The 20,841-nt window shown below is 39.9% G+C and overlaps 1 protein-coding gene across 1 annotated transcript in view; it reads right to left on the reverse strand.

Annotated features, from left to right (window-relative positions):
- The window catches only part of LOC104928308 (metabotropic glutamate receptor 4-like), a 153,576-nt gene that overhangs the window by 112,720 nt on the left and 20,015 nt on the right, over positions 1-20,841 (reverse strand). The window contains exon 2 of the mRNA XM_027279098.1: positions 5,020-6,071. Coding sequence (XP_027134899.1) covers positions 5,020-5,595 — 576 coding nt within the window. The 5' untranslated portion in view covers positions 5,596-6,071. The remainder of the gene's footprint in view (positions 1-5,019; positions 6,072-20,841) is intronic.

A 20,841-nucleotide genomic window follows, 5' to 3' on the forward strand; every position in this document is an offset into this window, starting at 1 on the left:
TGCCAAAGAGATAAAAGTTTGAGGTTTTGTAGCACATTAACTAATCACACTAAACTAACATTCACCAATTTTACCAAATTGGTCTGAAGCTAAAATGTTTACAGGAGCAGGAGGATCAACTGGAGGGAAATAACCATTAACTCGCTAAAAGAGGTTGCAACAAAGCAGATGGTGAGCACCTCAGGGAAAGAGGGGATGTGGTGGAGCTTTGGCCACAAAACAGCTCCAGAATGGATCGGCCCGCTCATTCAAGGAATCGTGAAAGAAACTGTCAGCCACTAATGATATCTGACATCCCTCCTCACAGGCTGCTGTGTGACTGGGTGTCTGTTATACATATATACTATGAATAACATCGAGGCTGATAGCTTTTACCTTGCAAACTGTAATTGCACTTTCACTAAAAGTGATGTTTTTTCCCCAAGCATATGCATAAACAGAAATGAGTCATAATAGTACTAGTTCCACTACTAAAAGCAAACACTAACAACTCCAGGCTATGAATTTGATTTTTAAAAAGGTGGACTGTGTTTTTTCAAGAGCCCAAATTTGTTTTGTTTTGTTTTTTACCGTGTCAGCTATTTGCCAAAAAATATCTACTTAAATCAGAGATGTCTTGATCAACTCTATCAGATCACAGTACTTGCTATAACAGCCAGTATATTTATGATTGATTGATCTGCCTTAAAAAAATGTTATTCAAAACTCCCTTCATTATTTACATGCTTTTACAAGTGATGGTATCATGAAAAAATCCCACAAGAATTCATAAGAAAATAAGTCTCAGAGATAACAGCTCAGGGCGATCTCTAATCAACTATTCATAATATGGTTTATTCAGCACTAAATATTATTTGCTATTCTTTTTGTTGACAGTTTGAAGCACTTGACCCATGAGGGTTTAGACCAATTAAACTGCCTAACACTAATTACTGTACAGAAATGCCATGCAAGTGCGGCGTAGTAACAGCACGGATCTGAGTCAATGTGAAAATAAAAAAAGATTGCTTGGGTATTATTGTATTGTTGTTGTTCTTTTTTTTTTGTTTCTGACATTTTTATACATGACTGGTAAATGATTTGCCATTGCTAGTTAGTTGTGAAGGCACATAAACAATAACTCAGTAGGTCAGCTTCTGTGTCTCCAACGTGAAACAAGAGCATGAACCAAGGGCGAGGGGGAAATGTCAGAGTGAGTAGGATGCTGAAGGCATGTGTGCTCTTGCATGAGAAATCATATTCTTCTACTTTTCTTCCTCTAAATTAGTAAATCTTTTACTCATCTGTGGTCCCTGGACTGAAACCGCTCCAGCGAACGTGAGACAAAGTTCAGCCAGCGGTGAACTGTAATGTCAGCCACCAAAACGCTTCCCACTGAGCCTTAAAGGGTAGACCACTCTGAACTCCTTATTCCTGGGTCACTGCCTCTCTATTGTTCTACCGAATGAAACAAATGAAATTTATATATATATAAAAAAAGAAGCACTTTTTCTCTTTTCCCTGAGCAAGAGTCAAACTTTTGCTATGGTTGAGTTGAAAAGGAAATCCCTGTCAGGACCTCCTGCTGAGATAAACTCCAGTCAAGAAGAAGAAGAACAGACCTGGCAGTGTCATATGTGATGTGTGTCAACTTCATGAATGCATCCCTTACGCAAATGAATAATGCAATCATCCGACGTAGCTCGTCCGTGATCGTGAATTATCTTTTCCCAAACTGCTTGTCACAGCAGCTCCCACTTCTCAGGGAACTATACTAAAATGTTCTTGAGCTGTAGCTCCTAGTACCCATGTTACCATTACGTAAGGCTGGAGTAAAATATTCATCAAGCTGCTCTGGACCACATCTGTATGCAGCCGAGTGCTGAGGAAACACTTTTCTCTAAACCTGCTTAACTACACCAGGGTGGTTGCTATTGGGTTTAAAGTGGTTTGCGTGCAAACATGCTTGATTGCTTTTGTGTATGCTTGTGTTTCTGTGTGTGAAGTGTTTATATATACGTGGTGAACGTGCTTGAGTGGCTCAGTTTTGCACATGCCATGTGTGCGGTTGTACAAGCATACAGTAATGCGCATGTCTACATGTCTAAGAGTCTGCCCGTCTTCATCAGTATGCTGTGTTTGTACTCGTGCGCATACATTGCCTGCATTTAAAGCAAACATTTATGTCTAGCCGCGGTGTAGTGTAGACGCGGATGTCCCTCTCCTCTCTGCATGTGAGATCATGCAGTAAATGATGTCTTGCTGGTGCATGGTGTGTTATGAGATGGCCGTAAAGTCACCTTCCAGAGGCCATAAGCAGGTCCATGTGGACTAGGAGAACCAGCCAGCATCTGGCTAATCCGTGGATCTCCGGGAAGGCATAACTCAAGACCCCACCTAAATGACCACACAGCACTCTCCATTAAAGGTTTACTGTTTAATCTATATAACTGACCAGACTGCTTTACATCACGACAGGAGCCTTTTTTCTTTTTTGATCGTTATAATGACCGTTATTCAATTAGAGTGGATGTTGACTGATTAGTGACTGCCGGGGTAAGTGTTTGATTTTCAACAGTGCAACTCAGAAGCCCCGAGTGATAGTAACTGAAGATGAACGGGCAGAATCTCACCGTGTTGATCTACTCAACCCGCCGTCTGACTGAAGTTGCTTTATTAACCTCCAGCTGTCTGAATGTAAAAACGCAGAAGAGGGAAGTGCTAATATATACATTGAGGATAAAGAGGAAAGAGATCAGAGAAATCCAAAATTAAATATGCAAGAACAGCGCTCACGTGCATTAATTAAGAGGGATCGAGCACTGTTTTAATGACGAAGGATTTGAGGCTTCCATGTGAGAGTGGGATCAAGAACGCGCTGCAGGAGACACTCATTACTGTGGCCCACACCGACTCCTACCTGTGTGAGCATGCATATACGCATATTTTAAGTGCGGGAGACAGAAAGAAATATAGAGTTCATGCACAGGGCTTTGAATGCTTCACTATGTGTATTATTATGTGTATTATCTACGGGTATAAATAAAGCAAACACGTGTATAGAGGAGTATACAGGCTGAGAATAAGATGCATACATTAGAACGTAAAAGAAAAAAAAAGAAGAAGAAGAAAAGATGCACAAAACTTTAACGCTTGTGCATTCTGTGGCACCGGCTTCAGCCTGATTAACATTGGGGGGGCCTCCACAAGCAGGATACATCCCTTGTGGTTTGCAACAGTTGAATGAGGGAGCTTATCAAATCATACATATACTGCACTGCAGGCAGCTGCTGGTGAGTATTAGATTAACTAATAAAATAAATAAATAAAAATGAGTTTTCCAGATCCTCTCACCATGATACTTAATACTGATTTCATTCAGCAAGGTGGTTCCTACTTGTCATCTATCTGCTTATTTCTTTTAAATATTCAACATCAATACACCCCACCTAGAGTTATGACTAACACTATAGTATTCATGGTCCAGTTTCCCGATAGTGCAGCACACCTACAGACCAGGCATCTCACACCAAACTCCTACATGTGAAGGATGTAAGAAGAATGTTTTACCTTGAAACTCATATTTTATTGGCAATGCGTAATTATCATTTGCATCTTCTGCAGTCAAATAAAAAAGTCTGTGTCTTAATTATAGTTGGGTATTAATATACTGACACACTGCAGAGCGTCTGTCCTGCATGGTGATGGCAAGGTGTTGATCGTGCTAGAAGAGAGTAGACGAAGCTGTGCCAGAGTCAGCATTGGAGGGGTGAGCAGAAACAAGTGTGAAGAAACAGGGCATGCATCACACTGTTCTGCTTTCAATTTCCATCTCTTATGGCTATGACTAATGATTATGTTTACTACTGACTGATCAGCAAGATATTTCTTCAATTAATCGATTTGGTCTGAGAACTGTTGTCATCATAATTTCTCAGAGCTCAAGGTCTCTGAACATCTTCAAAAAAAAAAAAACCTCAAGGGATGAAAAAGCAGCTATTCTTCACAACTGAGTTATAATTAGGTAGTGAAGAACAACCCACTGGCCTAAACAATTAATCAATATTCAAAACAGGTAAAGATTATTATTATGTTGATTGACTAATCGCATCAGCTCATTACCAAATCTGCAGATCTTCAATTAGGTCACAGTCCATTTTGGTGAGAGTTAACACCTGGCCTGCTGAGGTGTCCTTAAATAGGAAAATGACTCAGCTGGCCTTACAGAACTTTTAAGGAAACAAGAGGAAATACTTGTTTGGATTAGGCATGAATTTTTATATGAGTTCAAGGTGAGACTAGTACTTTTGGAGTCAAAAATCGGCTTTTTAGGCAAAAGCAGAACACGATAATCTGAAACATGTTGGTGCATAATATCCGTACTAAAAAGAGTAATTGTCCATGAAACAATTCAGAACACATGACAGTACTTTATGAAAACGAATTCTTTTTAAAGTCGAAGAAAGGTGGCTTATTTTGCAGCGACCCGAGCAGTAAATAGCAATCAGACCTTTAGTAAAGTAGAGAGGTTTGCCATGGCTGGCTGGCTAGAAAATAAAATATGTGTTTAATAATTCATCAAATGTTCAAATGTATGTGAAGAGGACATATTTTCTCCCCCAGTGTAAGCAGATGTAAACACAAGAATGATTGGAAGAAAGGCTAGGGGTTAAAAATGAAATCAAGTCGTATTCCTATTAATCACTTCTGTACTATGACAACCAATACCTCACACTGCTTAGCAACCAGCTCCTGCAGGGCAATAGTGAGAGTGATGAGATTTAACAAAGGATCTCCTCTCTCTAAAGTTATGAAAGTGTCCATTGCGTGGCAGCAGATATCCAACACATATTCTCTCACACTGCTCTGCAGCTCCTGTTGTTTTTCAGTTGGGGTTATTAATTATTCAAACAAATATATAAAGAGGATCAATAAAGCAAAAAACATCACAAATCACACGGTTTCAACGGTGTTCAACAGCAGATGCAGCTCCTGTTCTTTGTTCAGTGCACAAACTAAATAAGTGTGCTGATGTCTTACCTTAAACAGGCGTAGGATGTTTGCCACCATGATGGAGACAGAGCTGGAGGAGGCTCCAATGACGCCCACCACCCGCTCAGGTTTGGTGATGATTGGCGACCCCCCGCCTAGACATTTCACATCTGTCCCGTCCTTCTCAATCAGGGCCTGGACGAAGGTGAGTGACTGCTCTAAGGCGTGTGTGTCCCTGGAACAGGTGTCCAGCACACGTGCCCCCAGTGTGATGTTGGGGAGCAGATTATTGTCATTATTGATGCGGTCAAGGGCAAAGAGCATGGCCTCCAGTCTGTGTATACCCTTCTCCTTCTTCAGCTCCCCACATGGCTTGCCATCATGGCCCCTGGCGTGTACTGGGAAGAGCCCACCTAAGGAGATATCCCCGTCAATGCGGATGGAGTTCAAATGTGTGTGCCCTGGCCCTTTGGGTTTGGCAGCCTGAGTGGCCATGAGGGAGCTGTAGAGAAGCAGCAGCAGCAGCGGTGGCGCAATCAGGCTGTTTCGTTGACAGCCAATCCGATCCAGTCTACACGCCGGGGGCTGAAACATGACCACAGCCCGAGCAGACATCCACACCATGCAACCAATCCCAGCAATCAGAAAAACAACAGAAGCCAGGTATTATTTTATGATGGCCAGAGGGTTAATTGCAATACCTCTTGAAGCAGCTGGCACAGAAAAGGTTTCCTCTCATGTCGCTCCTCTCTCTCAGGCATTCAATTAATGTAGAATATGAGCTTGGCTCTTTCACAGGATGTAATCCTGTTCTCTTGTCCTCCGTCACTCCATCATCTGACCACAGTGGTGGGCAGCTGCTCTTGTGTCCGCTGTTATTCACAGACCTGCCTATGGAGATCCTTCACTTGGGGCATTAGTAAGAACAAAGGTGAAGCATAAGCTTTTTCTCTCTGTCTCTCCCCTCCTTCACTCTCTGTGTTTCTTTGCTCTCGACCTCAATCAGAAGTTTTTAATCTCCCCCGTATCCCTTGGGCAGGGATTTGGTATATGTCAGAGCCCTCAGGCCTGCTTAGGTCCACAGGCTTCAGAGTGAATTCCTGAAAGATGAAAAAGAGAAGAGTAGTGAGACAGTGCAGAGGAAAAAAGGCAAAGGCATTGGTATTGGCATGAGCTTTTCTTTCTGTTTTTTTGCCTAACCTTTTTACTGCAGCATTATGTGAAATGAAGAGACAGTTCTGCTCTCAAATTCATTTCTTTCTTTTATATAGTCTTCCTACGTCGACCATTTTGAATTCAAAAGGTTTCCATGAACTCTCAAGGTTGATAGGGTTAAGCGTCTGATCTCTGTGCTTCATATTCACCTACCAACCTCGTCAGCAGATGTATTCAGCCTCTTTCACAATACTGTGACAATCCACTGTTGATTCTTTTTATTTAACGGTTTTATGGCTCCAATAGTAAAAGATTGTGCTGCTGGCATTGGCAGTGGTAGTCAGGTTGCTGTTCTGTGTTGAAGCTTTGCTAAAAAATGATAATTTTCGGGAAAAATGTATCACCGCTGCTGCCACAGTACTTCTTCAAAGCCGGTCAAATCATTAGAAACAATAAGGGTTTACAGGGGAGTTCAAAGGGACTGAGCAGGCTACTGATGAAGCCTCTTTGTGCCAAATGGACTGCTCCAACATTGCCTTAATATTTCTGCTTACTACAGGCAAAATCAATTAAATATATTATCATGGAATTCACATGTGGGTCTCAGAGTCTCTTAAGAACGTCTGAGTGTATGCCCTGCAGGGGAGAAAAGTAAAACCAACCAACGGGGGTATGGTCTCAGAAATGAGTTTAAATTGTAATTATGTTATTACAGATCTAGTGCAGCTTTTATATCCAAAGTTAGAAAGAAGAAAAAAAATATATCTACCTTAAAAAATCACTGCATTAAGCTGAACCTTTGATTCTAAGTGGCCATTAACACAGCAGAAGATACTGTACATCTTCAAAAATGAATGAAATTTCATTCAGATCACTGGTGCCTGTAATTTAGCCCATGAAGGACTATAAATATTTTACACATACTGATCACATAGAAACAGAACTTCGATACATTGTAGACTTAAAGGTTGAAATCTTTCAGCTCTTTGACGACAGTTATACCTCAGTGGAGGTGCAACTAATTACTGTGTTACCCACAGGATTTTCCGAGCCTATGGTGGGTGGACCTTAGAAGCCTGGTCCGTTCATCCAGGGGCTTTGACACGATGTTTCTTATTTTCAGGTGATTATACAATGATAATGGAAATGAATAATTCTCCACCTCACAAAATACTTTATCTGCTCACCTTTCTTTTCTTTTTTTTTCAAACTAATCTCACAGTACCAAAAGATGAACTAGTTTATGTTCATTTCTTCATTTTTCCTAAGCGAGCTGCTCTACATACACTTACTGTGAGTTTGATTTGGTTGTGGTTCTGGTTAAATCATGAGCTGAACACTGCCTCCTTCTCTTTATTTTTCTCTGCCTTGTGTCCACGCAGGTGTACTTGCTCTATAACTACAGACTGTATAACACATTCCTGAACAGTTTCTGAGCCGCTTCTCACTGTGATTTGTTTTGAATCTCTCTTCAGCAGTGTGCCGACATAGCTCCGCCAAGATGTGCCTGAGAAGTGAAACTATTTTTGGTTCATTATGAAACTGTGGTGGGACCAATAACAGAATAAAGACTGGATAGTCCTTCTTCCACCTTCCAGCTCATCTAAAAATGGACAAAGATAGGGGCTTATGGAAATTGACTCGTTCTGTAGCCTGCCTCAAGTGGCTATTTGAGGAACTGCAGTTTTTAGCACTTCACAGCCACTGAGGTTTTAAGCCTGATTTTATTATGAGAAGTTATGTTTTTTAAGTCAGTCTGTATGCATATGTGGCTTCACTTCACAGCCACTGAGGTTGCCCCTTGGCCGCCACAGTCTAGGTAATGGAAAACTTGTCACTAGACAAAAAGTTCAAGGTGACGTCTTCAAACTGCTTCCATAACACCTAAAATATTCAGTTCAGTAAATGGTAAGACTAGAAAACTCACCATAGAGACGCTCAAATATTTGTTCCTTTAAAATTGACCAGTCTAAATAGTTGCCGATTACGTACCTACGAACTGCTTTATCTGTTTTGATGTAGTTCTGTAGCAGTTTCACTGCTGTGTCTGTACAGATTCGACTGTTAACAAGCTGGCGAGGTACATAATGCAGATTTAAAGCTGGATTTTGACTTTCTAAGCCCCTATTCTATAATGCATATGTACACACTCTGACACTTACATTCCCTCTCTTCTCTTTTCTTCCCTGTTGACACACAGAATACATGCATGCCATATAGACATAAAATACAGCACTACAAGCTATCTTGTATGTACATATCTACACCCTGTTCATCCCTGAACCTGAAATAGGCTGTGAAGTAACAATCTCCCTGCACACGGTCACAGAATAGGGTTGTAGACATTGGTTTTCCAGCAGAGTGGATTGAAGCCTTGGATCGGCAATGGCTGAGATTCATTGAGAGCATATTGGAAGTGACAAGGTCCTTTGAATACACCCAACTATCTCCTACTGAGTGAGAAGTAATTTTTCAGAGTTGATTCACTGCAGGTCCACTTTAACTGCTGCAGAGCAGATGACAACTGGAAACCCAGGCAACTCACCGTAGCTCCCCCACAACCAAATACAAACCATGCACCGGCATATCAAAACATCATAGCATTCACAGAGGAGACGGCTCGGTGTAGATAGGCAAAAGAAAAAGAAAAAAAAACATACAGCACATACAGCTGTAAACATTGAAAAGCTCTGTTGTGCAAGACTGCAGATTTCAAGACATATGTCATCAAACATGTTTGTACAAAGGAAGAGCGAGGTGAGGAGACAGCTCATACCTCAGACTGGAAAACAGCTAACCAATCTGAAGGAGTGTCTCAAGTGCGAGTGAAGGGAAAAGATCTTACACCACACAGGATTACATCAAGCCTTGTGTTAAGCAGCTTGTTTTGTCTTGTTCTAGATGAATATCTTAGAGTGTTTCCTCTTTGACCAGGATGTGTTTCATTCTTTAATCTTAAAGATCTCAGATCCGTGGGGGTGGGCTGGCTTTATCCACTGAATAAATCATTTCAGAAACTACCATCACTCTGTTGAAACCTATGGATCCGGTTTTAATTAAGCACCAGAGTTAAACCACCTTTCAGAGCTCTATTCAACATGACATGTAGTGATGTGGTAACCGAATGAAAGGCGCTGTATTAGCATACTCAGTGAAATCAGGTTACACACAATGTTTTCACTGCATATCTTATTTCCAGAACTCAGCTGTAATCTACTGCATGTAACCCAGACTCAAACATGTAGCTCAAATTACAAATTTCAAGCACGGCACACTGTAAACTCTAAGCTCAGTTTTGGTTTGCTTTTGAGCAACTGCAATGAGCACAGCACTCAAAAGGACAACAAGGTACAAGGGCGCTGAATGAGAAGACAAAAACGTGTGTATATTTACAGATCAGCCCGTGTTGGCATACCTCAATAAACACGGTACAACGGAGGACTTGTGGAAAACAAACGAAAATGCTTATCAGCTACAAAATGTCAAAGACAGCTGCGGGAATTATGGGAGATTCATATCGGTAGAACAACCTTTCCTCAGGTGCAAAAAGCGTGTTTCAGAGTACGATACGTGTTTGTTTCAAAAGGCCATACAATAACCTTCAGGCAAATAAGTGTGTGTGATTACATGGTCACGCAAGCTACACCAGCAGCTGAATCTGAAGTTACACGATCATTTTTTGAAAAGTCTGTTTATGATAATATATCTTTAACAGTTTAAAGATGTTCTGTGTTTAAGTTCTGCATGTCTGTTTTGGCAACTTTATTTTGAAGGATTTAACATGCTCAGTATTTTCAACTGAAATATCAACAAATAAAACAAAAAATGTGCTCAAAGAGAGAGTGTGGGTGTTGTTTTACACTGTGTCATTCTCGCTTCACCTACACATCTGTCACCAAGACTAGTTTTAGACACGAGTACACAGACCATTTTGATATTTAGGAAGTAATGTAATGGTCTGTTGATATTTGAGGGAGGTATACAGACGGTTTGTGTTTTAATGGAAGATAAACAGCAAAGTTATAGAGTAGAGTAAGAGTAGATGTGATCCAGAAAGATCTGCAAACACACTGTAGACTCTTCACCGTCTCTTTTCACTGAGAGGGATGTGTCCCTTTCACTTTTCTTAACCCACCTGCCCTTAAAATGCACTTCACCTGAAAGAACTGAAGAGGTGTTCTCTTTGAAGATGAAGAGAGTGTTGTGCAGACCAGCCCCTATACCTTGAAACTCAATTTCTTTTTACCACGCCGCATCAGAAATTTCACAGCTCAAGCAATTTACAGTCCAATCAGTATAACAAAAAGAGCATAATAAATACAAACAGGGATACATCTGAAATAAATGTATATTTATTCTCAGCAAGGTTATTCCCCTGTTCATCTTCTGAAACCTGAGCAGCTGTTGGTTTGGCGAAGCCAGCCAGGGAAACTTTTAGATATGTGCTGTAGCTCTCCTCTCACAGATGGGCAGGAGGGGCTCTCTAATTGACACTCCAGCATGTTGATGCTGCACAGCAGATCAATAGAAAGGTAGGGGAAGGCTGCCCTGAGGAAAATGAATGGAGAGAGCAGGGCTAAGCTGCACACAAGGACGAGAGAGCTCAGAAGAGGCTGCCACTATGTTTCTGGTGAAAGGAAGACAAATGACTGTAATAGGCCTTAAAAAGGATGCATTGATACATGTATCAAACTTATAATGCGGCTCTTTTGTTCATATTTGTAAGTGGTCTGAGGGTAATACCTTCATTTTGAGCCACAAAAGCAGAAAACTGAAAAGCAATTAGTGCAATACACGAAACGGAGCTTGCCATCTGTCACTGATCTGCTTTTTCAACACATCATCTCAGCTTTTCCCAGCCTGAGAAAAATATGACATTGATCTAATGGAAAACGTTCAATGTTTCGTTTTACTGCAGTTTTATTGCATTGTTGCTGTAAGCTGAACTGTCCCACCTCCAGGATCATAGTGTGCAGCATTATCCTGCATTCCTGAATCAATCTTTAATCAGCATACGTAGTTAGATCAGGAAAAAATAGGAATAGATAATTGGATTAATTATCTTGTGTATAAAGTTAAAATGTGTTTCTTCAAATGTCCACAACAGCCCAAAACGGACAAACATTCAGTTTACAGTTATACAAAAATAGACAAAAGCAGCGAATCCGTCAGAGAGATAAAACCTACAGCATGATTGACTTTTTGCTATGAGTAATCAGAATTTATTGATTTTGACTAATTTTCCATTGGTTGATTAATCAATTTGTCATTTGTTTCTGCGCTTAAATTCTCGGAATAGTCCGGTGTGTTAAGACTGTCTTTACATAATATATGACAAGAAAAAAAACTGAATAATTATAACTATGTTTTCATTAGTGTGTAATTGTCCCAACTATTTATTACTTCTTTTCCAGCAGAGTTTACTCTCTACCTTTTAATCTGACACAACAAATCAGTTTGAGGTGACAATATCCAGGGCAAAGAGTACAGTAGAGCTGGTGTTGAAAAGAAAATATCTGCAGTATGGTAAGTCAAGCTAAGTGAGAAACTAGAAATCACACAATTAAACATCTGTCACGCTCGCTGTATATGCTGAATGACGGGCCATGTTTAGTTAGCTGCTCTCTGAAAGCTATGTTTTCTCACACATCATATATAGAGTGTATTTATGAGCATTTAATTTGTAAAATAGTTTGATCACAAAAACATTTAATATACAGAATTTACAGATTATCAATTTATTAGGTCAGGTCGAGAGAAAAAACACAAACACAGATTGAACACTTCTTGCTTCTCCTCTCCCCGTACAACCCTGTTTCTTAAAAATTACATTTGTATATTACTGAATTGTTTTTATAATTATGTTGTGTTGACACACTTAATAGCCTAAAAAGGGGAAATTCTGTTGCAAATAGTTGTATACAAACATCATTTCTTGGAGCTGCTGCAAACATTATCTATCAACTATCACTTACTTGCCCTTCATCTGCCACCTCATTCATCGACCACATCACAATTATCTTTCTATAGAAACTATAGAAACTTCAATCACTAAGCTGCTGTCAACATTTTGTATGTATTCACGCTTATATACAATTATGTTATTACGCCACCAATTACATTTATACTGCAATTGTGCTGCAATACAAGCTATAATATCTTAGTGTATTCACTTCAAGCCAGCTCACTCACAGTAAGAATGGACGTCGTATTTTAAACATTACCTGTAGGTTTCTGAAATAAGCCATCTGTAAAGGCACTTACCTGTCAGTCAAAGCGGCCACACAGTTAATCATGTTTATTTCTGCTGTGAAGTTGGACATTTTAATATGGGAGTTTATGGAGACTAAGATTAAAAACAAGAGGACTAGATAATAGCTAATTACTATCCACACTTACCACCAACTAGACAGGAGGAGTGTACTACTTGTGATCCACTGTGGTTACTGACAGGGTTGCATGTACTTAATGTTACAGTAGAAGGCACATACTCTGTTAATCTGTCAAAATGACAGACAGCCTTCGGTGGATGACGGAAAATATTCGGTGTACACGACCACTTACCCAGCCAGTAATAGAAAAACAATCCCACCCGTATCCCTCAACAATCAAACAGTAGTGAGAGCAATCTCCCTCTTCATCCGATAACATGAACAGTGTCTCTCTTTCTCTGACATTTAAACGACATTGTAACAGGATATATATCGGGATATCTAACAGAGTGACTGAAGCCTGACTGTGTTTTCTGAGCATTTTCTTACTTTAGGGGAAGTTGAGTAGTCTACATTTGAATTTCTGCTTAATTAACGGCGAAATTAGTCGTCTGGAACGTCCCTACTAGAAGCCATTAAGTCCTACACACACGCCTTTTATGATATACTGATATACTGTCAAGGATCATTCTTATGCAAACGTTACAAAACATAGTTTTATATTTTAAGTGTAAAACTTCCCACAATTGCACAGTTGCTATTACTTTTATTTTGACAGGCCTTCATACGCCCCCATGCATTATTACAACAACAACAAAAAGAAACTCTTGATGAACAGAGTCTTTATCACCAGCTGTCACACTATGAGTTTTAGACGAGGAGCAATTTTGATAGCAGTTTGTATCGTACTTCATAATAGAAGGAAGCCTGCACTCACTCTGATCTGTGCAGCCTGAACGTGGGGTTTCTCCTCTCTGTATATCAGAGTGTTTTTAAGCTGCAGCACCTCAGCCGAGCCTTGCTGGGTCTGAGCTGTGCTTCCCTCCATTTTTTAATACATCACAATAATAACTGATTAGAGTTGTCAGAGTAAACAGTTGCCAGAGAGAAAACTACTAGGAGCTGGCTAATAGTGCAGGCCGCAACGAAGTGAACCAAATTACAGAAAATTACAGCCAAAGCTTTCAACACGATTGTCATATAAGCTGATAACGTACTTTAGTTTGCTTTAATTACGGCACTTGTTTGGTTCAATGCGCCCCCCCATTTTTATTCCATATCATCTTAAACATTTTTACACATATGAGCCATGTAAACGTGCTGCTAGAAAGCCGGGAAACGACTAATCTGAATCGATTTCCATAGTAATTGGTTATCCATCTTTACTCATCACGATCGTCTTTACATTCCCGAGGGAAATCTGTAGGAATAGGGTTCTTTTTTTTTCTTGCTATAATCATCATTAGTATCTCAGTATCAATTTTAGAACATTTCTCCAGCACACTTTTCAGAGCTCTCTAATTTCTGGCTTTTAATAATAATTGAAAGATTTTTACAGTAGTGAAATTCAATAGAGAGGACAGATAATTCTAATTAGCTACTGCAATAATGTTGCTGCCAGCGTCGCAGTGAGAGAAATGTCCTCATTACTTAGTTTGTTAGTAAATGTCAAATTTTATTTGGGTGTTTAATGTCACAAGAGCATCGATCATTTAAATTAAAATTAACCTATTAAATTATTCTCTCTAACTACTTTGGTGATTGATTCATCATTTTAAGTTATTTTTTAAGGAAAATGCCCAAATTCTCTAAGTTCATCTTCTTAAATGTGTGTTTGACAGTAAACTGAATTTATTCAATATGTTTTCACCATTTTCAATGAATACAATGCTCAACATATGACTTGATAATGAAAATAGCTGTTAGATGGAGCTACTGTACACTGAAATTCACCTTGAAGGAGTGTAGAGACACAACTAATGTTTTTTTTATTAATTATTTTCATAATCAATCAAGTCATCAATGATTTGTGAAGAAAATATCAGGAAACCATCTCATCAAAATGTTTGATTTAAAATAATATAAAAACAGAGAAAAGCAGCAGATCTTCATATATGAGAAGGAGAGTTTTTGATTGATAAGTGAAGATCAAAGTTTATGCAGAACACTTTTCTTTTTGATAGTCTAATGGTCAATTAATCAACTGATCGTTCAAGAGTGTGAATCTAAGAAAAGTGGCTCCGTGTGAATTCTTCAAAAACAAAGTAACACATGGTTCATAACAGTGTCAAATTAATGTCATCATATCCAGTATGATGTATGGATTCTGAACATCAATGGCAGAGGTGTCTGCTGAGTACATTTTTAAATCATTTTTATATAAGATTAAATGATTCAAATGATCACAATCTCTTGCCATCTGATGTGTTTTGTCACTGCTGGATTTAAGAGAAATGGGAGCGGGAACCTTGAATATTTTAATTCTGGAGCGCATTAATTACAGAAACAGCAAAATGCTGTTGACAGCTGTGATTTATTTAGGACCCTGAGATATGTGGTAAATCTATGCTGAGACATGATATTATGCAATAGCTGACTGTGGCCGTTTGATTTCCCTACGCTGAGAACCCTGAGGAAACGCGGCTGCAATTTATCTCTTGAAATATCAACTTTATGACAACCACACCAGAGAGCCGTTCCATTTCTGTGACGGCTAAAGAAATTTTAGGACATGCAAACAAGGCTTATTAACAAAAGGCCAGAGTGGTGCTTTTTCTCAACACTGCGAATGTAATGTGTTGTTTTCAAGTCATTTGGAAGACAAGCTTGAAAACAGTGGGGGAGAAGAAGAAGAAATGGGCCATCCCTAAATTTTTTGTTTACTCGGACTGGATGCTTTTCTGTGCAGGCTAATGGAGGGCTAAGATCACTGAACAGGATCTAGCAGGAGATAAATGGGCTGAAATGTGAGAACAAGCCCTGATTTTCCTGCCCTGGAAGAGCAGAAAGAGAAATCTCATGCTGCTTAAAAAGGATGAAGATGCTATGAGGGGAAAGCAACGGGGAATCAGAAGAGCCTTTTAAAAATTGTTGACTTCCCGTTCACTGACTGATTCAATGACTAACATCTTGCTATAATGATGAAATACACACCTCCATATCGCTCAGTTCCCACCCTTCGCCTTTATGGAATCTTATCCTTTATTCAACAAGTCCTATATTCTTGTTTCGGCTCTCCTTTTGAGGGGAAAAAAGCACCAACTCTACTTGTTATTCATCACCGCTACCAGGTTTCCTTCCTATAAGGCTTTCAATTCCTACCTTTCATCGCATTCACACCTCTGGGCCTGGATTGAATATGATTCAGAGGGCAGACTTGAATCTTGAATCTACAGGTTAAAATATATCCAAACATCCTGGTCTCTCAAAGCCCCTGGCACTAAAGGCTGCTCTCTTACTCGCTTGCTCTACGAGGCTGGTTAATGGACCAGTAAAAAGATGGCATGAGTTGAACCATCTCTCCAGCCTCCTGTTGACTCTAAGCGGCGCGCGGTAATGATGCTTAGCATATTTCATCTTGTGGGTCAAATATGCTTTTTTTTTTCTTCTTCTTCTTTTTTAACCTTTTCAGAATACAAACTTTAAACAGCTTAAAATGTACAGAGCTTTGAAGACAGACTATATCACAAGCCATCACTGTGTTGTAGTGTCCTAGAAAATGTCTGCGTAGGGGGAAGGAGGGTCACAGTCAATACAGATTGCTGCTACTTCTCAGACACATTGATTGATTTACTGTATCTGTTGAGCTAGACCTGCCTGCCTGTCAGGATTAAAGAATTTGTCTTATCAAACCCGTGCCCCTGAGACACCTATTTCCAACAGAATCACTTGAAGCTGTGACATATGGAAAACTAGGGCACATCAGCAAGAATGAGTGCTTTGCAAGTATAGCCTGTGTTTGTTAGATCTTTTCAAGATAATGGGAGCAACGTGATGTACAGTCGCACAGACGACAAGCGCCTGAGTGAAAGCTGCAGCTGAGATTTTCAATCTGACCTCAAATCTGCTTATTGAACCTGAATCCTATCGCATCGCTTATCAAAAAACTCTTTTAAATACATTTTTGAGGAAGGAGAAGACCAGAGCCATCACCTGCATCACCTTCACAAAACTGTACATACACCTTTAATCTCCTGCAGCTAATACAAAATGCATAAGACCCAGGCACTCACCAGTGTGCCTCTTTTCGGAGTACAATGTTGTCATTATCTCCACCACATCCAGAGTAAGGAACTTTTCTATTCCAGTGTATCTGAGAGAAGATAGTGTGTGCACCTATTACATATTGAGGAACACACAAGGCCTACAACCAAGGATTATAAGAGAGGGTGGGCTAACACAGCAAGCTAACAAGCCAACAATGTATTCCAGATGTCAAACAAGGGAACAGGACAGACAGCCACAACCATCTTGTCTGAAATTCAGCACAAAATAGAAACCAAACTATGTTAAAGTCAAGCTTTATCCATCTTTCAGAGCCTCTGCCAATTAAATTTAATACAGTTACCTGCCAAGGCGCTCTCACACCGCTTCTCTGCATCCAACACAGTGTCCCGGTACTGTCTTGTACTCAAATAAATGCTTTAATATGAAGCACTGTCACATATTGCCAGAGGAACAAAACCACGTAACAGTCATTTGTGGAACTAAGAATAATATTTAAATCAGATTTAAATCCATGTGCAAATCGAAAATGAAAATGTGCATATCATGACATCAAATACGGAAAAAAAAAAACACACACTATCAACGTTTATATAAGAGGTGCAACTACCAGAATATCTCTAATATCAGCTGTTTCAACAGATATCGTGACTATGACAACCACAGACGCATTTGGCTAACCACCAGTTAACATGGCCACTCAACAAGAATACATAGCTGTCCTCGCGAACGTCTTCTAGAAGGTAAGTCATTTTTCTCATTAACATTACAATGTTGAAAAAACCTTGTCCACCTTTGGTGTTTTGTTAGACAGCTACGTTCTTTCCCTAAATTTAAACGGCTGTTGTACGACGACCACAGATGCATTCAGCTAACGGTCATCAGTTAACATGGTCACTCATTAAACTGTAACACCTGCACACAAACATGGCTCACTCAGTAAACCACTGTTAATTTATAGTGCTCCAAGGAGCCTCATTGAGATGCTTCCTGGGTTTGTGTGTCCACAGAAACTCCGGAAATCCAAATCCAGCCAAAAAAGCAAATGAACCGCACAATTAAATAATGTAGGCTCCACAGCATTAACAAGCGCACGGTTCGATACCAAGGCTGGTTGTTCAGCCACCAGTAAAACTCTCAGTCTTTCACTGCGCACAACGGTTGAATAGTCTCGTATTTTTTCCAGCAGCTGCTCTTCAGTTCTTGAAAAATAGCCATTGTTATTTTGGCTAACGTTAAGTGCCCACTGTTGTGCTAACGAGCTCTTCTTCTACCTGTAGTCGCAGGTAGTCAGGGCTTTTTTCAGGTTCAATTCTAGGAGGTAGAGTTTCATAAAATCTTCAACTCTCTAACCCAAGTTGCTTCCTGCTTGTGTTAAGTCACTAACTGCTAATTAGGGTTTGCTACCTTAGCTAAAACTTTATTTCAGTTGCTAATTTTCCTTTTTGATGATGTGCTGAAATGATTTGAGGTCAGCATACAGCATACGGCTTGACTAAACTTGTTCCAGTCTTGTCCATTTATTACATGTAACGTATCCACTCCTTAACACTCCTTAATACCCATTTGATACTGCCTTAATTAAAATATGCTAATTTCACATATTTTCCTATGAGGCCTCTCTGCCTGTAGAGATTGACTGACTGTAACCAGATGGTTTCTTGAGGGGGGCGCTGTTGCACCCAGATCAGACATTTTATTTATTTATTTAAGAGCACCACAATGACATGTTATGTCATAAATCATTCAATATATTTAAATAAAAGTAAGAGCCTGGAGAATATAGCTGAGGAAACTTTCCATTTGCTCTCATAAAAATACTGATTGTGTGCCCTTGATTTGATTTGGTTAACCAACTTTAAGTAAACACACTCACATTGCATAAAACAGTCTCTTTGTGTCTTTCTCATTTTTCGAAACCCGTCCTTTGATTTATCGTGCATCCAGGTGGCTAAAACACAACTCCAAAATCATGCTGAGGTTGCTTTGTCTGAGCTTAAACAATTGAACTGAAAATGAATCAGTAACAATTTTGCTTAAGTAGCCATAACAAATTTAAAATGGTGTATTTAATGTGGTGTCAGCTGTTTATCTGTCAAGCTGTTTTGATGCGTTTCCACCTCACTGTAACCAAAATCATGCAGCTACGTGCAAAAACTTAAAGAAAATGAACCCTCTGACCATGTTCTGTACTTTGCTGATCTGTCTGCCCTTTTGTTGGCAGGTCTTGTACCTTCAGGCACCACACACATTATACCTAAAAAAAAAATTGCAAAATGAGCCTTTTGGTGCTCCTTTCAATAAAATGTTCTTTTCATCTAATTTGCGAGCTAACTAGCAATGGAATGGCCTTTAAAAAGACAGTTCTGAACGTGGCAATGCCAGTGAAGAGAAAATCTCTACCAGTAAATATCAAATCCACAATTATGGTCTGTGAACCTTCAAAAACACATGTTTAATTCAATAAGGACGCATTCTCCGACAACAATTCATCACCCCAATCTCATTGATGTAAAGAAGCGTCATCCCTTTGCAGCGACGTATTTTCTAAACCAGATGCATAATTTCAAGCTGCGTTAGCTACATGCGTGGTTTCTTTGTGGTGGACAGAGCCTTTTCATGCAGCAGCAGGTACAGCATCTATAGGCTGCTCTACAGAGATACTTCACTTTATCATGCATGTGGGGAATCTTCTTTCTGCATAATTGATTAAATTATACTGCCAGCTCATGAGTATGAACATCTGTTCCTTAGCCTATAAATACCTACATTTTAGACAGCTTCAGGATGAATTCTTAGTCTAGTCAAAGAATTGCTTGTTTGTTTTTTTACTCTGAGAAAATGAGTGTGGATTTTCATGAATGCAGCAAGCCAATTCAGTGTGTCACTGTCTAGGTCAATTAAGCCACAATCTCCATTTGGTGGCTGGTATATAGGGCAGCTGGTTGTCACATGCTCCACAGTCTGTAGTGGGTCCCCACACTACCCCACACAAGACCCCATTTCGACATTGCTGCACCAAAACGTCCCACACCTGGTCCCTCCATCTTGCCTTCACCCAGGCGGCCTTGGAGGTGTCTACAGGTGTTGGGCAAAGCAGTTCCTGGGCGCGTGTGGCAAAGGGGCACCAGGACTTGAGGCGTGCACACTGTGGTGTCTCTGTGACAACCTTGTGGAGGAGACAAACGCTCTCAGAAGTGCAGATGATCTACATCCCACAGGTTCTTAGATACCTGCAGCAGATGTTGGCAAATGCAAGGTCTTCTTCCAAAGCTGCAGGAGGGCATGAGCACTCACCATGTAATGCATGGCCAGCGTGTAGGCTGGAAAGCTTCTCTTGTTCACCATTATCCCTTCACGCGTGCTACAAAATGGTAACTGGCAACAATTTCTAAGTTTCTAAGTCATAGCTGATGTCTTTGTTACGATGAAAAAGCTAAGGGAATCTTTGACAGTGCTTGTCAGCGAGGACTCAGAAATGTTATGGTGAAATATGACAGCAGCCCAACCAGATTTGATTCAAGCTTAGTAAAAATGGATTGTGAGCGTTTGGGGGTTGTAGCACAAAAAGTATTGCTGTAAAAAAAAAAAAAAACACAGACCTTTAGTGCAGACCATTAATGTAATTCACCAGCATTACCGGTTCTGTTGGGAAAGGTGATTGGATAAAAGGATGTTTTTGCTTGAATGAGGATTAGAAAATATTTGCCAAAGACTCCTGTACTGTGTGATAACAGCAATTTAAAGGTTATTTGCTTGTCACACTGTTCAAGATGGGCTTAATAAAATCTTGGTTTCAATTTGTGTCAAAGTGACTTGACATTAGGTTTGAGGCTTGTCAGATTGTGGGATGAATGCCTGGTGAATTTTGCCTGACACTGTTTTCTACAATTGAAAACTTGTATTTGCAGCAGACTTACTTCCTCTGATGATGAAAACTTTTCTCATCTGTTGTTTCCTGTTGGTGGGACACACTAACAGTTCCTATTAGAGCAGGGGCATCCCTCTCTAGCTCCAAAACCTCCTGAAGACCCAGCTCTCTAGAGAGTACCTCCTCTCCATACCACTACCAAATGGTAAATGGACTGCACTTATATAGCATCTTTCTAGTCTACCGACTATTTAAAGCGCTTTTACATTACAAGTGAATTGAACTGAACTGAATTAAAATTAATATCTCATTCACCTATTCACACACATTCATACACTGATGGCATTGGCTGCCACGTAAGGTGCCAACTGCTTTAGGAGCTAACCATTCATACACATTCACACACCG

The sequence above is a fragment of the Larimichthys crocea genome, chromosome VI (genome assembly GCF_000972845.2).
Source record: "Larimichthys crocea isolate SSNF chromosome VI, L_crocea_2.0, whole genome shotgun sequence".
NCBI lineage: Eukaryota > Metazoa > Chordata > Actinopteri > Sciaenidae > Larimichthys > Larimichthys crocea.